This window comes from Lampris incognitus, chromosome 3 (genome assembly GCF_029633865.1).
Source record: "Lampris incognitus isolate fLamInc1 chromosome 3, fLamInc1.hap2, whole genome shotgun sequence".
NCBI classification, from domain to species: Eukaryota; Metazoa; Chordata; class Actinopteri; order Lampriformes; family Lampridae; genus Lampris; species Lampris incognitus.
Genome location: NC_079213.1, coordinates 27,567,724 through 27,585,996, shown reverse-complemented (window position 1 = coordinate 27,585,996; position 18,273 = coordinate 27,567,724). Strand labels below are relative to the sequence as shown.

At 46.1% G+C, this 18,273-nt stretch overlaps 1 protein-coding gene across 1 annotated transcript in view; it reads left to right on the top strand.

Moving 5' to 3' along the window:
• ptn (pleiotrophin) overlaps nt 1-17,608 on the top strand; it is a 37,611-nt gene extending 20,003 nt beyond the window's left edge. Inside the window, exon 4 of the mRNA XM_056276705.1 lies at nt 17,553-17,608. Coding sequence (XP_056132680.1) covers nt 17,553-17,608 — 56 coding nt within the window. The remainder of the gene's footprint in view (nt 1-17,552) is intronic.
• The last annotated feature ends 665 nt before the right edge of the window (nt 17,609-18,273 follow it).

Genomic DNA, 18,273 nt, shown 5'->3' with positions numbered 1-18,273 from the left:
AATGCATCACGTCTTGTCTTTGAGTTGAGTTTCCTGTGATCGACACATAGCCTCAGACTACCATCTGCCTTTCTCACTAGTACTATGGGCGAAGCATAAGCACTGGAGCTTTCTTGAATGACCCCTTTTTTAAGCAGCTTGCCAATATGTTCCCTGACTTCACTGTACTGTGTGGGTGGGATTCGTCTGTATGGCTTGGTTACAGGTATGTCATCTGTCAGATGGATCTCATGTTGTACTTTGTCAGTGTGGCCTAGATCTTCATCTTCTGTTGCAAACACAAAAGAGTACTTCTCCAGTAACAAAGTCAGCTGTGCTTGCTGTTCTTGGCTACCACAAAAATTGAGCTTGCCGAGAATTTCCTGCACATCTGTCGGTGTTTCGGGGTGTTCACTGATACTCACTTGTTCAGTGTCTGCTGAGATTCTCTGGAACTGTACCTCACAAAGCTCATCACTTTTCACACAGTCTACCTGAGTCAAAACCCCTAGCCTAGTCCGTGGCCCTAGCCAGATATCTTCATCAGACATGTTCATGACTCGGACTGGAAAAATGTGATTGCCCGATGAAACCAAAGTAGGCACAACAACCAAACCTCCAGGAACGGGGACACCCACAGACTCCAGCAACAAAAAAGAACCATCCTCACTCACGGTCCTGAGTCCCCTAGCCATAACTGTAGCAGCAAATGAAGCAGGTATATGGACTACATCCTTACCAGCTACCCTAGCGAAAGACAGTCTGTCTGTTGCATGTACTGCATGAAGATGATTAAAAGCCTCTCTCCAGTTTGAGTCAAACCTCTCCTGCAGTGTGGTGTCAAACTCAGTGTGTACTAGCTCTCTGCATTTTTTGACAATGTTCATCCCTATTAGACCTGGAACAGAGGAAGAGTGTTCAGAATCTTTAACTATCAGAAAACCTCGCTCTGGGATAGTCAGACCCATGGCTTCTACATCAAGCTCCACATAGCCCATATAGGGTATGTCTAATCCATTAGCTGCAGTGATCTTTAACCACTCAAATGCCGGGTGAATGTCTTCGCCTTTCACTGACAGGTGTTCCCTGAAAAAACTCTCAGAAATTGTACTGACCTGGCTACCAGTGTCAAGTAAGCAGGACACTGTAACACCTCGTAGTTTCACCTCAACAGTTTTACATTCTCCGACTGCACGCTCTAAGATCCTGCTTCTGTCTGGAGTCTCTTTTGGTGAGCCAGCTTCCTCCCCTCGAGTTGTGTGGCTCATGACAACTGAGGGTGCGAGTTTTCCTGCACTACATAAGAACTAGGTGTTGCGTCCCCTTGACCCCCTCTGGCCTGTGAGCATTTTCTTGCAATGTGACCTATGCCTCTACACTTGAAACAGATAGGCTGACCATCTGGTGTGAACTTTGGCTGGGGTCTAGGTCGTGGCTTGGGCTCTAGGAATGTCTGTTGAATGCTGCGCTTACTCAGTTCACCTACAGCAAAGGCTAGATCAGCGAGTGTTTTGCCTAACTCTGCTAGCTGTTTTTCCTGATGGGCTACTGCTCTCCGAACATCATTTAATGCAGTACCTTGGTCATTGTTTGTTTTAATAGTAGAGCACTGGGTTTCTGGAACCTCTGATGTAACTTGGTTGCTCTTTATGACCCTGGGACGATGAGACCTGCTGTCCTCCATCTCCCACAGGAGGGCCTCGTTCTTCACATCTAGAAGACTGCTCTCTGGTTTGTCCCCAACCATTTTCCTGAGTTCACGCCTGAGTGCTGCTTCTCTTAAACCCTCAATAAACTGGTCTCTGAGCACAGTTTTCTCATTAGGTATTACATCTGTGGACTGTTTCACTACAGAGCTCAAAATCTAGGATAGTGCATGGGAGTAGTCACGGAGGTCTTCTCCATCAGTTTGGTTACGGTTGTAAAGGTCTGCAAAAGCTGTGTGGAACTGCGCTTTTCCCCAAATGCATTGCTCAGGTAAGAGTATAAATCACTGGGCCCCACTGACTGACCCCTCATGCATAGTCTCACCTCTTCTAATGCAGGGCCACGCAATATAGATAGTATATAGTCACATTGTTCTTCTGTTGTTTGCTCTCTGTATCTTGAAACCCTTTCAACTTCTTCAATAAACTCTTCGACAGATCTCCTGTCTGTACCACACTCCCCACTAAATGCTTGGATCTGGCGTTCTCTTGGAACGTAGATGTATGAACGTGTGGGTGCACTGTTATCACTTGCTCTCTGAGCCCTTGCTTCACCATTTAACCTGGTGAGCTCATCTCGCAGTCTGGCGAGCTCATCTCGCAGTCTGGCGAGCTCTTGCATGGTGGTCTGCATTTTTTTTGTAGCACCTTCACCTATACCCGTTATGCCACCTGAGGTGTGGCCATTATCATTACGTGAACTCCCTTCATCACCAGAATCACTAGACATGATGATATATTAATCTTTACTCAGTCCAGTATAAATGAGGATATTTAGTTCAAAACCTGGTTCAAGGATACTACAAGGACAGTCTTTAACTTGGAGCCTTGCTGGATCTTGGTCTTTGTAGCTGAAGTTAGCGCTGGAGTCCTCCGCGTTGGTACGGCTGAGACGTGTGAAACAGGAAGCACCAGAACCTCGTAGAGCCCCTCACGTCGTCTCTCGCTGGTCACCACCTCCACAGCAGGATGGCTTCAGACTCAACACCAACGGACGTCACCAGCAATCTTCACCACTGCCGTATTTTTATTTTTTTTAGTAAAAATAAGCCACTCTGTTGCCAATTTAAAAAAAATGTTTTAGCTACACCCCACTCCTGGTACCAAAATTATGTAGCCCGTGGAATTAGATACCACACAGGACACAATTACTTCCGGGGTTCTTGTAGCTTTAATTTTATTGTTTGAACCTTCGAATGCAGATCATTTTACTGAGTGCATAAATTCCTGTGTCTTTCGAGCAAACAGCTCATAAATGTTCACAGATGGGGCAAGTTTAACAGAAAAGATTTTAAAAGGAAAAAAATAAATACAAAATACAACATACGGTGCAAAATACGGCAGTGGATTATGTATGTTAAACAGGGTTTAACAAAGACATGTGGAACTTCCTGAAGATCGCGCAACTTCTCCCCCTGTCAGTTACCTTTAAACAGAATTAAAATGCATATAAAACCTTTACATTTCCCTTACTGCCCAAATACAATGGCATGGTGTGGCTTTATGCACGCCAACATTACCTTGTCATGCCTGCAATGGCGAACAGTGGTCGACGGCTCGCGCCCAAAATCACCGAACATCAACTCCAGTAGCGTCTAAATCAAACCATCTTGTCAAATTACCGACATACAATATTGTTTGGAATAATGTTACAGGTATATTTCACAAGATATTTACCCCTACTTACTACGGAGTCAGAGCACCGTCACACCGCAATCTTCAGGTGCTTCACACAAGAAAAAAAAGAAAGAATACCCAAGATGCACTTGGTTAACTTGCAGAAAGAGTACCCAAGATACACTTGGATGACTTGCACGGAGTTACAATAAAAGTCCGCAACACTGCCACTTACTGGTCAAAACATGCAATGACAACCAAAACTATAAAAATACACTCACAATCTGCTTCACAATTTAAATACATCAAATGACATTTTACATGGCTTGACAGTGTAACAATTACATATATTAACAGTTAAACTATACTAAATTTAAGTGGAAAATCATTTAACATATTTAACAGATTTACCACCCGGCTACATTTGTAATCTCAGCTCTGTTGAACGAAGGATGTGTTTTTCGGAATGAAAAAAATATGAATTTGGGCGTCCGGGAGGTGTGGCGGTCTATTCCGTTGCCTACCAACACGGGGATCGCTGGTTCGAATCCCTGTGTTACCTCTGGCTTGGTCGGGCGTCCCTACAGACACAACTGGCCGTGTCTGCGGGTGGGAAGCCGGATGTGGGTAGGAGTCCTGGTCGCTGCACTAGCACCTCTTCTGGTTGGTCGGGGCACCTTTTCGGGGGGGGGGGGACTGGGGGAATAGTGTGATCCTCCCACGCTCTACATCCCCCTGGCGACACTCCTCACTGTCAGGTGAAAAGCAGCTGGAGGTGCCTTGGATGAGGCATGTGGTGGTCTGCAGCCCTCCCCGGATCAGCAGAGGGGGTGGAGCAGCGACCGGGGTGGCTCGGTAAAGTGGGGTAATTTGCCGGATACAACTGGGGAGAAAGGGGTGGGGGACGGGGTTTGAATTTGAAGTTTTGAATTTTTCGCTACCAGTGATTGGTGTTGAAAAGTGCCTAAATCTTTTTTCGTTTTGGCTTTTTCCCCTCTTTTACTCCCCAATTGTACTTGGCCAATTACCCCACTCTTCCGAGCCGTTCCGGTCGCTGCTCCAACCCCCTCTGCTGACCCGGGGAGGGCTGCAGACTACCACATGCCTCCTCTGATACATGTGGAGTTGCCAGCTGCTTCTTTTCACCTGACAATGAGGAGAATCGCCGGGGGGGACGTAGTGCGTGGGAGGATCACACTATTCCCCCCAGTTCCCCCTCCCCCCTGAACAGGCGCCCCGACCAACCAGAGGAGGCGCTAGTGCAGTGACCAGGACACATACCCACAACCGGCTTCCCACCCGCAGACATGGCCAATTGTGTCTGTAGGGATGCCTGACATGAAGGCGGAGGTAACACAGGGCCTCGAACCAGCGGCCCCCATGTTGGTAGGCAACGGAATAGACCCCTGTGCTACCCAGACACCCAGAAAAGTGTCTAAATCTGAGAGAGACTTTTTTTTGGATAACTTATTTTCAAAGAAAATGAGAAAAATAGCTCATGGACATTTTTCTCAGGAGCAGAACAGGCCGCATGCATTGCACACGGCAGATTTACAGCGGCTCAGTGGCAGGGGCCGTTTTGGGCTGCTGTGAGAATTGAAAATGATTGCAACCCTTAACATTTCATTGTTGGAATTGTGCAAACTCATCATGTTGGACGGGCCGGTCGAATAATCCTACTTCCAGGACAGAGAAACTGTTACTGGAGCGGTTTGATTTGAAAAACTATTTATGAAGCCAGATATGCTCTGTGGCCAAGTTTCCCCGGGAAGGCGACAAGCAGCAAAACTCTAAAAATGGACAATAATGTAAGTAAGAGGATCTCGGCGTGGTTTGCTCAGTTGGATGAGGACACGAGGTTTGCGGAGTAATGAGACATGAATATGAATGGCGGCGAGAGCGACGTCTTGTGCAGTTGGAAAATCCTGCAGTTGCCTTTTGTGTCTTTCTCTTATTGATGGCAATAATTACGGATGATTCCGGGGCTTCTTTTTTTTCTTCCCTTGTTTTCCATGCCAGCTCTGATTGCATCCTGAGAGAGAGAGAGAGAGAGAGAGAGAGAGAGAGAGAGAGAGACCTTTAAATGATGAAATCTGGGTATTTCTGACTGTGACTCGTGTTTGTGTTTAATCCACCATCGGTGAAATTTCACTTCCATCAACGCTAGAATGAAGTGGGGGAGCGGCGACGTGAAAGCGGAGGTGAAAAGGTTAACTCACTATTCAGCGGTGATTACACGCTTAATTAGAGTTCTTCAATCCTGTCACAGATGCTGAGCTGTGAAGTGATTTCTTTTCTTTTTTCCATTTTTTTCCACCCATACTCCCTATTCCCCCCCCACCCTTTTAAAGGAGGACGTTTGGACCTTGACTGCATGCAGAGTGGGCTTAGCATTCAGCCGAGGATATTGAGATGTTGAGGGCCGTATTGCTGCTCAGATACCGTATGTCATGATGGCTATGTGCTCAGAGAGACAGATTAGCGTCCAGCGCGTGACAGCAATGGCTCTTTAATGACTCTAGACACCCAAGATAAGTGATCCGTCCGTTTCAAGTGACTCAACCTGCCGGGTCGGTTTGTAAACAGGAGCCCAGTTGACTCACTGCGATGGTCCCACTGTCCAAACAAGGGTTGTATGGAGTGTAGAATCGTTTCCAGTGGCAATATGTGGTAGTATCGCGATCACGCAGAACAGACTGCATGTATGCACAGAAGTTTAATTGAACCCGACTATTGCCTGAGCAAACAAGTCACAGGTAGCAAGCCCCCCCACTTAGAGGACAAAACACACACAACATTCATTGTTTTTCTCTCTCGGATCCCCCCCCCTTTTCTCCCAATTGTATCCGGCCAGGCGGCACGGTGGCACGGTGGTTAGCACGGTCGCCTCACAGCTAGAAGGTCCTGGGTTCAAGCCCCGGGGTAGTCCAGCCTTGGAGGTCATCCCGGGTCGTCCTCTGTGTGGAGGTTGCATGTTCTCCCTGTGTCTGCTGGGTTTCCTCTGGGGGCTCCAGTTTCCTCCCACAGTCCAAAGACATGTAGGTCAGGTGAATCAGCCATACTAAATTGTCCCTAGGTGTGAATATGTGTGTGTGTGTGTGTGTGTGTGTGTGTATGTTGGCCCTGTGATGGCCTGGCGGTCTGCCCAGGGTGTCTCCCTGCCTGCTGCCCAATGACTGTTGGGATAGGCTCCAGCATCCCTGCAACCCTGAGAGCAGGATAAGCGGTTTGGAAAATGGGTGGATGGATGTATCTGGCCAATTACCCCACTCTTCTGAGCTGTCCCGATCACTGCTCCACCCCCTCTGCCGATCCAGGGAGGGCTGCAGACTACCACATTCCTCCTCTGATACATGTGGAGTCGCCAACCACTTCTTATCTCCTGACAATTGAGGAGTTTCACCAGGGGGACGTAGCGCATGGGAGGATCACGCCAGCCCCCCCTCCCCCCTAACAGGTGCCCCGACAGACCACAGGAGGCGCTAGTGCAGCTACCAGTGCACATACCCACATCCGGCTTCCCACCCGCAGACACGGCCAACTGTGTCTTTAGGGACGCCCGACAAAGCCGGAGGTAACACGGGGATTCGAACTGGTGATCCCCGTGTTGGCAGGCAACAGATTAGACCGCTACGCTACCCAGACGCCCTGTCATTAACTCTTGGTATTCCTCCGGCTGTACTTCGCTGCAGGATGTATATATAACAGTGATTGCTGGCTCTCACTGTCAGGTTTAAGATTTATGCAGAACTACATTTGACCTTGAAAGGCAGAGTCTGCTCAACATTTCACCCCGTCTTCATGAATGCATTGTGACAGGATGCTCCTTAAGCGTGATGACCAGCTCGCATGTTGACATGTTTAATTCCCCATAAGTCAGTAGACTAAATCCTCTACAATCATAATTCCCCTCCGTATACTGCTGTTAAAACCTATAGGGCCAGGGTACGTGTAGGAATCACATTCCTCGCACAACTAGTGTGGGTTTACTGTATTTGCGACAGTCTTTTGCATGTCCAGGGTTACTTTTCTACATTTTTCTGTACGGAGTAGGTGGGCAGAAATCGGGGTGAGTATGTGGATGACAGTGATCTGACATTTCAGAGAGTGTGATGGACAGATTTCGTGTGGATCAAAAACATTGAAGGCTGGGTGACAATCTCAGGTACAGTGAACGAATTACGCTCTTCTTGACTGTGGATTTCTGTGGGGGTTAATTTCCCTTGAAACCTCAAGTAGTAAGAGTGTAAGCAAAGCCGAGGTTGTCTATGCAGAAAATGATGTGCCGAATTGATGGTACGAAACCAGCCGATAGTAATTTCTGTCTGCAGCAGTTGCTATCGCAGAGTTACAGCTACTATACCCGATAGCATAGCAAGCCATGCTATCCATGCTTGACTTGAGCTCCCCAAGTCAAGAAAATTATCCAATTAGACTCAAATTGGAGACAGGCCATTCATACACTGATGAGCCAAACCCACATGACCACCTGCCCAATATGCTGTTGGTCCTCCATGTGTCGCCAAAACAGCGCTGACCTGTCGCGGCATGGACTCTACAAGACACCTGAAAGTGTCCTGTGGTATCTGGCACCAAAACATAAGCAGCAGATCCTTCAAGTCCTGTAAGTTGCGAGATGGAGCCGCCATGGATCGGACTTGTCATCCCAGCACATCCCACAGATGCTCAATCGGATTGAGATGTGGAGAATTTGAGGGCAGGGCAACACCTTGAACACTTCATCATGTTCCTCAAACCATTACTGAAAATGTGTGCAGTGTGGCAGGGTACATTATCCCGCTGAAAGAGGCCACTGCCATCAGGGAATACCATTGCCATGAAGAGGTGACCTGGTCTGCAACGGTGTTTGGGTAGGTGGCACGTGTCAAATTGATGTCCACATGAATGGCCGGACCCAGGGTTTCCCAGCAGAACATTGCCCAGAGCATCACATTGCCTCCACCGGCTTGTCATCCTCCCACAGTGCATCCTGGTCCCGTCACTTACCCAGGTAATCAGTGCATATGTCAACAGCCATCCATGAGATCCAAGAGAAAATGGAACTCATCAGACCAGGCGACCTTCTTCCAGTTGTCTGGGTCCAGACTGTTGAATCCGCCAACTCCACTGAGTTGTCTGGTTCTTCTGGTCTGGCACCATGACATGAAACAGCGGTTTCTTGGTTGAAAAAGCAATCATCCAGTGAGCACCATGGGGGCGACTAATGATAAGCCAATCAGCACCACGGGCAGGACTAATGTTCTTGTCAGGCTATTGTCAACCATTAGATGGCACGTCTTCTCAATATCGCCCGACATCGTACTTTTTTACTTCGCTCTGCTCCACTCTTAAAACCCCGGCGAAACCAGTGTTTATTAAAAGATGTTAGATTCAGGCAGATTTGTTGGTCTCTAGTGATTGGTTAGGGATAATTGAATCCCCCTCTGCCACAGAAATCTGTTCAGAGTGGAGGCAGTGTCAGACTGAAGATGGTCATGGAGTGTAACAAGTTGACAATTCTGTCTGATATCAGGCAATTTTTCCACTGCTCCAGGGACCAGTTCTGATGCTCGCACGCCCATTGTTGATGCTTTCGACAGTGGACAGGGGTCATCATGGGCACTCTGACTGGTCAACAGCTACGCAGCCCCATACCCAGCAGAGTGCGATGCACTGTGTGCTGTGACACATTCCTTCCTAACCATCATTAAAATGTTCTGTGACTTGTGCCAAAGTAGACCTTCTGTTGGTTCGGACCAGACGGGATAGCCTTCGTTGCCCTCGCGCAGCTATGAGCCGTGGGCGCCCTACACCCTGTCACCGGTTTGTGGTTTGTCCCTCCTCGGACCACTGTTGGTAGGTACTCACCACTGCTGACCGGGAGCACCCCACAAGCCTTGCCGTTTCAGAAACACTCACCCAGTTGTCTGGCCATCACAATTTGGCCCTTGTCAAAGCCACTCAGGTCTTTACTCCTGCCCATTTCTCCTGCATCCAACACGTTGACTGCGAGATCTGATTGTTCACTTACCATCTAATCTACCCAGACCTTGACATGTGCCCTTGTTTCGGGATGATCAACGTTATTCGGTTCACCTGTGAGTGGTCATAATGTTTTGGCTCATCAGTGTACATTTACATACATAGATGCACTGAACCGGGGGGGGGGGGGTAAGCGTACATCTGTCACCGTATTACAATGCTGTGATCGCAACTAGTCCCCAGTCCTCTGTGAATAGTACACATGGCCACTGTAACTCTAGTTAATGGTGACGGCAATTTGCATATGAAACCGATCGCTGGCTTCGGCCATTATGCTTCTGTGTTGTTTATAACGGTGGGGGCACCTGCAGTCAGCTGAGACTGGAGAGGTCACTTAGATGAGTGATGACACGTTTCTCTCGATAGACGTGTCCAGATGAACTGATGCTGTGCTGTGATTTCCTTACCTGGATTACTGAGCATGCATGAAGACACATGTGCACATGCGTATATTTGACTGGAAGGTCTTTTCTTTATACAGTTTGGATTTTCATGCTGCATTATGCATGTATGTCTGCATTATATACCGGTGCAGAGTACATGGTTTCCGTACCGTACATGCATATATGTATTGCGGTTATACGTATGCCTGAGAGTGAATTAAGCGTAGGTTCGTTCATGTACGGGGATGGGGGGCGTACGCGATGCTGTATTCCCGTGCACCGGTTCTAATGAATGCCGGAGAGGTGTGCAGTCAGAAGTGACAGCCTAAGGGGCCGGAGAGGAGGCGAAGCCAAAACAAGGAGCTGGGCGTGAATGACAGCGGCGGAGATGAAGGGAGACGGTCTGAGAGAGGGACCCGCTATCTCAGCGAGGTGTGATATTTCCCCGCATCTGTCGGTTGGGAGATAAGCTCTGGGAAGCAGAGGGGTTACTGGGAGGAAGGGAGGCCGGCGATGTGGTTGTGGTGCTGTGGATGGGGGTGGGGGTGGGGTTGTGTGCGTATTGTTGTACATGTCAGAGGGATGATAGGTACAGTCACAGCATTGTTATCAGCAGGCTTGTAAATATACTGTGTGTGTGTGTGTGTGTGTGTGTGTGTGTGTGTGTGTGTGTGTGTGTGTGTGTGTGTGTGTGTGTGTGTGTGTGTGTGTGTATGAGTGCACTAAAAGAAGAGCCTCCACTTCCATATTTGGGTGGGTGGATGAAAGACTATTCAACCTCCAGAGGAGGCCATGAACCGCCCGGCCAAGTCTGCATTTCCGAGCAGCCTCCTTGGCTCTGGGTAGATAGGTCTCCCCTGACTGCTGCTGCGGGGCTGCTGTGATTTTTTTTGCGAGCATCTGTCATTTGCAGATTCTGCGGGGGAGACAATGCAGCGAGTCTTCCGGGGAGCCATCCCAGACTCAGAGTGGCGTGTCTTTCCAGTCTAGCCCCGGCGAAACGCGAGTCCTGTGGAGGGGAAGCGAGAGGGACATTCGAGAACAAAAGAGTGACAGAAATGAAACGATGTGAATAACATGCGGCGTCCTCCGGTCCAGGGGTCGGGAGCGAGATGGAGAGTCACACACGGGGGGGGGGCTTCTTAAAGGATGCATTTGGCATTTCTGAATTGGTCAGAGGGTGCAGCAGCGCTCTGCGTCGGTCCCACTGGACATGCGAGTTGTGTTGTTCTGCTCGGTGAACGCAAGAGCGAGCATTCAGAGCCAGACACAATATTATTACACCAGGACAGCTCCCTGACATCAGGCTGGGGGGGGGGGGGGAACAAACAGCGGTGGCCTGATTATGGGTCTGTGTCAGAGGCTGAGAGGCAAAATGGACAGAGAGAGAGAGAGAGAGAGAGAGAGAGAGAGAGAGAGAGAGAGAGAGAGAGAGAGAGAGAGAGAGAGAGCAGGGTAATACAACATGCCAATGCAGCAGTAAGTGCTCTGGTATGACGGGAGAGTCCTCATCTCATTGACGGTACTAACAGAGACTCTATTTCTCTCCCCAGGGAGCAAAATGTGCAGACAGTAACACAGGCCAACGAAAAGGAAAAGAAGTGGGCAAAAAAGAAAATGAAAACAAGCAAACAAAATAAACGGAAGAGCAATTTTCCACGTCTGCATGCGTAAAGGGTGCTCGCAAACCCACGGCCCTGATGCCTGTGGCAGTTTGCATATGTGGGGTGACATGGATCGATTTCGGAGACCGTGTTCCACCCCGTGTACACTTTTTGTTAAAAGGCTGAACTTCGTCTGAAACCTAATCGACTAAGCACGTCTGTAGCTCGCTGATTGACTAAGCTCGTCTGCAGCTCGCCAGCGTGTCGTCAAAGGATTTGCATCCAAGGTCTGTGTTCTTTCAAGTTAATGTAGTCACTTAAAAGTTTACTCAGCATTTAGACATTGATCGGCTTATCATAAATTATCGCCCTAATAAATATTTTATATGTTATTGTCAGAGCTGACCATCGAACTTTTAATTTACCCTGCTTTGCAACCTTTATTTAGTACCAGCTATATTAATGGTGGTAATATTAACTATTACGCTACAGCTGCTTCTGGTGGATACTATTCTAACTCCTCTTCTTCTGCTTCTTCTACTTCTGCTTCTTCTTATTTCTATTATAATTTTATTCCACCCCCTCTGCTGACCCGGGGAGGTTCTGCACACTACCACATGACTCATCCGATACATGTGGAGTCGCCAGCCGCTTCTTTTCACCTGACACTGAGTTTTGCCAGGGGGATGTAGTGCGTCGGAGGATGGCGCTATCCCCCCCCCCACGAACAGGTGCCCCGACCAACCACAGGAGGCGCTAGTGCAGCGACCAGGACACATACAGCTTCCCACCCGTAGACATGGCCAGTTGTGTCTATAGGGATGCCCGACCAAGCCGGCGATAACACGGGGATTCCAACTGGGATCCCCGTGTTGGTAGGCAACAGAATAGACTTCTACGCTACACAGACGCCCCGCTATTATTATTATTATTATTATTATTATTATTATTATTATTATTATTATTATTTCTTTCGTGTTTCCTGTTTTACATCCTGTAGAGCCGGGTCCAAACTATGGACCTGAGGCACTATAGGGCAGATGTCACTTGATTGACAGTACTCGTCGTAATATGTGGGCTGTTCCGAGTAGGGCGATCTTCTGGACTGCACGGATGTTGATGTTTCCTGGGATACGGTTGGTGAACTTTTCCATTCCCTTCTTCATGAGTCCTAGAGCTCCGATGACCACTGGTGTTGTTTCGGTCTTCATACCCCACATCCTGTTAATTTCAGTCTCCAGGTCTTTGTACTTGGTCAGCTTCTCTGTGACTTTCACTGAGGTGTTTTTTTCGGATGATATTGCCATGTTGATGAGCATGCACCTCTTTTCCTTCCTGTCCTTGATAACGATGTCGGGCTTGTTGTTGTTATTATTATTGTTATCATCCTTGGTATATTAGTGTATTACAGTATATTAGAGGGACAGCTCATGTTGGACGGTTTGGAGACAAAGCAAGAGAGGCGAGATTGAGATGGCTTGGACATGTGTGGAGGAGAGATGCTGGGTATATTGGGAGAAGGATGCTGAATATGGAGCTGCCAGGGAAGAGGAAAAGAAGAAGGCCAAAGAGGAGGTTTATGGATGTTGTGATAGAGGACATGCAGGTGGCTGGTGTGACAGAGGAAGATGCAGAGGACAGGAAGAAATGGAAATGGATGATCCGCTGTGGCGACCCCTAACGGGAGCAGCCGAAAGTAGTAGTACTAGTAGTAGTAGTAGATTATTATTATCTTTGGTGAGTGACAACCAAGAATTGTGTTGTACTAAATAAAGAATTGTATTGTGGTTCAACAAGCCCAGTCCATTTGTATACCGTGCAACTTATTCCCACATCCCAAAATACCATGATTGTCAACATGTTGATGAATGAGGATGTAAATGAAGACATCTGTTCCGATCCACTTTAATCCTGATATACACTCAATCCAGATCATCACACTAAATGACTGGATTCCCAGATCCTTAACCTGACCCTCACCCCACCAAACCCATTCCCTTAACTTAACCCCCTCTGATCTAATACCGAAACATAATTAGAACTATGTGTAACCTTATACATAAACCTGTGTAATCTAATAGTGCTGAAGTGGATGGGATGATCTGAGCAGATCATCCCATCCGTCCTCACCTCCGCCCCCGTTCGTTGATACGTTGAAATGCATGGTGTGCATGTGAGAGAACATGATTTGACACGTTGACATGTAGTCTCTCAAGGCCAGACGTGTTCCCATCATGAGGTGGCGTAGTTGCATCTAGCCTGCATGACTAGTTTACATGCATCATGTGAATGTGACACATTGAACATTGGCACATTGGCAGTCAGCGTAGTTTCTGGACCTGGAATAAAGATGTATGTGAATGTTTTGTCAGCGAGTGCATTTTCAAACCTATAGTCCGTTTGCTTTGGTCCAAATCGGTGGCTGAGTTGCTACTTTATCACAATTTCCCTTTGGTTCAGTATGGTTCACATGGCAAAATTTCAAGCGAACCAAAATGTAGCTATCAACAAAAGCTATAAAGCCATATGGGAGCTGTCACTCCAACAGCTGTCCCCTCCTGAACTGCCCCTTGTGCGAAGGACATCTTGCACCTTTATATATATATATACTATTGTTGAAGATTCGTAACTTTAAAGCTGGGGTAGGCAGTTTTTTTATGGTGTCGTTGGACAAAAATTCCATAGTAACCTTTCAGCATATTGTAATTCAAGTGGTCTGAAAGAAAACAAGACTTCTGCACCTCCTCTTGGCTCTGTAGTCAGGCTATAAAAAAATCTAGTCTGGAATGGAAGATTTTCGCCAATCACGGGTCATTTCAGAGAGAAGACATTCCTATTGGCTGTTCCTATTGCGCGATTAATTTGCATCCACCCTGTCCCGCTGGTTGCTTGTGGTTGTTACCCTAAACCTGAAATTCAACAAGACCCACTCAAAATGGCTGCTTCACATGAACAATTTTAGTATAGCTAAGATATTTGCTGAAAAAATGATTTTTTTTTACATGGATAGATGATCAACTGTGATACAAGTTTCACAAGTCTCGCTTTGAAATTTCCTGGTTGTACACAAGTGTAAATGGCTGAAGAGCAATACGGAGGTAATTTGGTGGGAGGGGCTTAGCAGACCTAGTGCTACAAGGCAACAGAGTGAGAGGAGGAAGGGTTTGCATTGAAATTTCAATATTACCTACTGCAGCTTTAACATGACACTGTTTGGTGGACTGGTTAAATCCCCTCTCCTTCAGCCGTTCACTAAACATTTTAAAGACTTACGAATTTTTATGAATTCTTTTCTAGTTGTTTTATATATATATGGTCATCTGGCCAAATATCAAGAAGGCAGCGTATTTCATCAATGTTGTAGGTCAACCCTTGATTCATTTTGCTTTCCAGCTAGCTGCTAGCAATTCTGTGTTGACAAAGCTCGTCCTTAGCCCATAATGCACAGTGCAGCTGTCGATTGGAGCTGGTTTGATCCAAAAGATGTCTAATGCTTCCTACAGTTTGGTCAGATGTAGATCCTCTTGCCACAAATGAACCGTACCAGAATTTGTTTGTAACTGGACTAAGACAACCTCTTCAGCAAGGTCTCAGTCCGGTTGTTTCGGTCCACACTCGAGTGCGATTGCTGTGTTCACACCTGTCTGAACAAACCGCACCAAGCGGGTAAACACTCCAGGGTTCGATTCAACTTAACTAAACAAGGCAGGTGTGAAAACTCACTGAGGCTGGGTTGGGTTCAACCCCTTGTCGTTCTACTTGAGATCTATATCGATAATGTTTTGCTAGGAAAGATGAGAGCACTTGGACGCATGATTAAGTTTCCTTGACTTGTCTTTGACACCAGTTAAGTGGTCTGAGCTTTAAGGCTCCAATCAGTAAAAGTAATGTGGGAGGATCTCAATTTAGCAGCAAGTGAGAACTCGCTTTACTTCAGTTGCAGGGTCCAAAAAAACAGGTGTTGATTAGCCAGTTGACATTCAAGTCTTCCCAACGCCCACCGCACACGTCAACTCATGAAGCTGAAAAGCTTGCCAGGAGAAAACAGTACTTATTAGTACATTAATTAGTCCTTTTTGTGCATTTCCCCAAATCAGCTTCTTCAAGTTTCAGCCAATCATATAAGCAATATAAATAGAGACGTCTTGATGTATGCTCAATAATCCAGATAAGGAAATCACAGAAAGTTGAATCAGTTCATCTGACTCAAACCAACGATGCCACTGTTGTTATACCACTGTATCTCTATGTATATAAAGCGAGAGTGTATGTTTGTATGTTCGCTTAAAACTTCAGAAATACTCATTGTATAACAAAAAGAAAGGCATCTTCAGAATCAGCACTTTCCAAGAATTGCACAGTTTGAAAAATATTTCAAAAACCAAGTAAAAAAAAAAAAATATTTGCGAAAGACGCAGTCCAACGATGCTTTGTGGAGACTTCCGGCAAATCCTTCCAGTGGTCAAGGGAGGCACTACACCTAACTTTGTCAATGCTGGCCTGAAGGCACGCAACATGGTTTACCCTGAGGCACTTGAGCACTGAGTGATTGATACACACATTAGCAAAGAAGCTTGATAAATAGATTGAAAATTATGACATTTGATAATTTTCGTTAATAACATTCATTTAGTTGACATATGTTTATCACATTTATCATATCATAAATTATCCTATATTTCATCATCGATTATATCGTAAAGATCAGATCATATTGGTTGTTTTGGTGAGTACATTTTCCCCGGGCAACGCCAGGTACCTCTCATAGTTGTTTATAAGGTTGGGGATACCTGCAGTCAGTTGAGACAGAAGAGGTCACTTAGATGAGTGATGAAAAGTTTGGCTCAATAAATGTGTCCAGATGAAATGATTCACCTTTCTGTGATATAAATAGAGACGTCTGGATATGTACTTAAGATCAGAGATGGTCAGAGTGCACAGACTATAAGAAAAGCAAAGAGCCACAGGGGTTTCAGACAGTTTGACAGAAAGGAAGTAAAGGAGACTGCCTGCGTTTATATGGTCAAACTTGGACACACTGTTTAATGTATATGCTCAGACATACATTCAGACAGACGGACACAGACTGATTTGTAAGAAGAGCCGAACATGGACCAACATATACACACAGAAAACAAACTGATACACACAAACAAACCACGAGACAGTCTGGCAGATTGACAGTCCAGCAAAACAAGCAGATAACCTTGACAGAGAGTCTCACTGCCTTCTCCACCGCGGAGCCGAGAGGCTGCCCGGTGAAGCCTGTGAACTGGTGTGTCTGTCATGGCTTCCAGGTACTAAATCTACTCTTACAGGAAGATGATAAAGCATTTTTTCATATGGTGTGCACGAGCCTCCAAATCAACTTCATCCGGCCAAAAACAGCAGGTTTACCCAGGAGAGAACCGGGCTTGCTCCAACTGATGTCACGGTCCTGAATCCTGAAATCTAGCCATTGATTTTCATAATCATATCAGCTGGAGAGGGGGAAAGCTCTTCATGGAACACTGTGTGCAGAAAAACAACATATACCGTGTATTTTCAGAAATATTCTATCATGCCTAGCATACAGGAGGAGTTTGCCTTCAGGGCTTTCTGCCAGAAAGCTTCCCCTCAAACCGAAGTGTTTGGTTAAGGTTAGGTTGAAGGTGATGTTGGATTAAGGGTTAGGTATTGGTTAGGTTGAGGATGAGGTTAGGTTAAGGTTAGCTATTGGTTAAAGTTAGGTTAAGGTAAGCATTAGTTTAAGGTTAGGTTTAGGTTGAGGGTGAGGTTAGGTTGGGGGTTAACTATCGGTTAGGTTAAGGTTAGCTATCATTTCAGTTAGGTTAAGGTAAGTGTTAGGTTAAGGTTAGGCTTAGGTTGAGGGTGAGGGTGAGGTTAGGTTGAGGGTTAGCTATTGGTTAGGTTAAGATTAGGGTTAGGTTGAGGGTTAGGTTGAGGGTTAGCTATCGATTATGTTAAGGTTAGCTATCAGTTAAGGTAAGCATTAGGTTAAGGTTGGGTTTAGGTTGAGGTTAGGTTAAGATTACGTAAGGTTAGGTTAAGTTCAGGCAAGTTCAGTAAATTTGGCAGAAAGCCCTGAGAGGAAACTCAGGCTTATGGTAACTGTTGATGATGATGATTTGTTTCGAACATGTAAATAAGCAGGATATAACGTACAGGAAGTACACACTTGGTGTGGATTGTAACAACCTTCTTTCCATCTGTTCACACAGACTCAAAGAAGCAAAAGAAGGAGGGCAAGAAGCGAGAGCGCACCCCGATGGATTAATGTTGTCAATCCCAAAGGAAGCAGGAGGAGGAGGCCTTGGTGTATGCTGTCCTACTGCAGAATGGCTCGTCTCCGTATCTCTTGTAGGTTGACCGTAGGAGCCTATCACGGTGACGAACCCAGCGGAAAAGGATGACTCGTAGAGAGGATGTTCTGTTTTGTTTCTGTCTGTTCTTAGTACCTGATAAGAAACTTGTGTTGCAATAGGAGACATAATACTCAGAATAATGACTATAAAAAAGAGTTTTTACTAGTACCGTTGCCTAATGATGTTTGTTGTATCTAGGATTATTTTCTTTAGGACAAATTGGATTGGATATGTGTTCGTTTTGCATGTAGCCTAACTATAATTTGGAAAATGCTTTGGTGCATGTCCCAACTTAATGATGCAGTTTGCTGCTAGAAGAAAAAAAAGTTAAAAAAAAAAAGAGAGAAGAGAAGACGAAGTTCAAAACATCTCCAGTTAATTTGTTACATCAAAAAAAGTTTTGCTCATGCAATTTCGGAGCAGTCCAAGTTTATCGTTCGTAATGATTTTTCAGCAGTTTTAGAGCCATATTTTGAATTATTACTTTTTTTCATATTGTCATTGAGTGTAAGTATACTGTAATCCTTTTGTCAGTGGGCTGCATACAGCAGCTCCTGTACACAGGTGCAAACCGTGT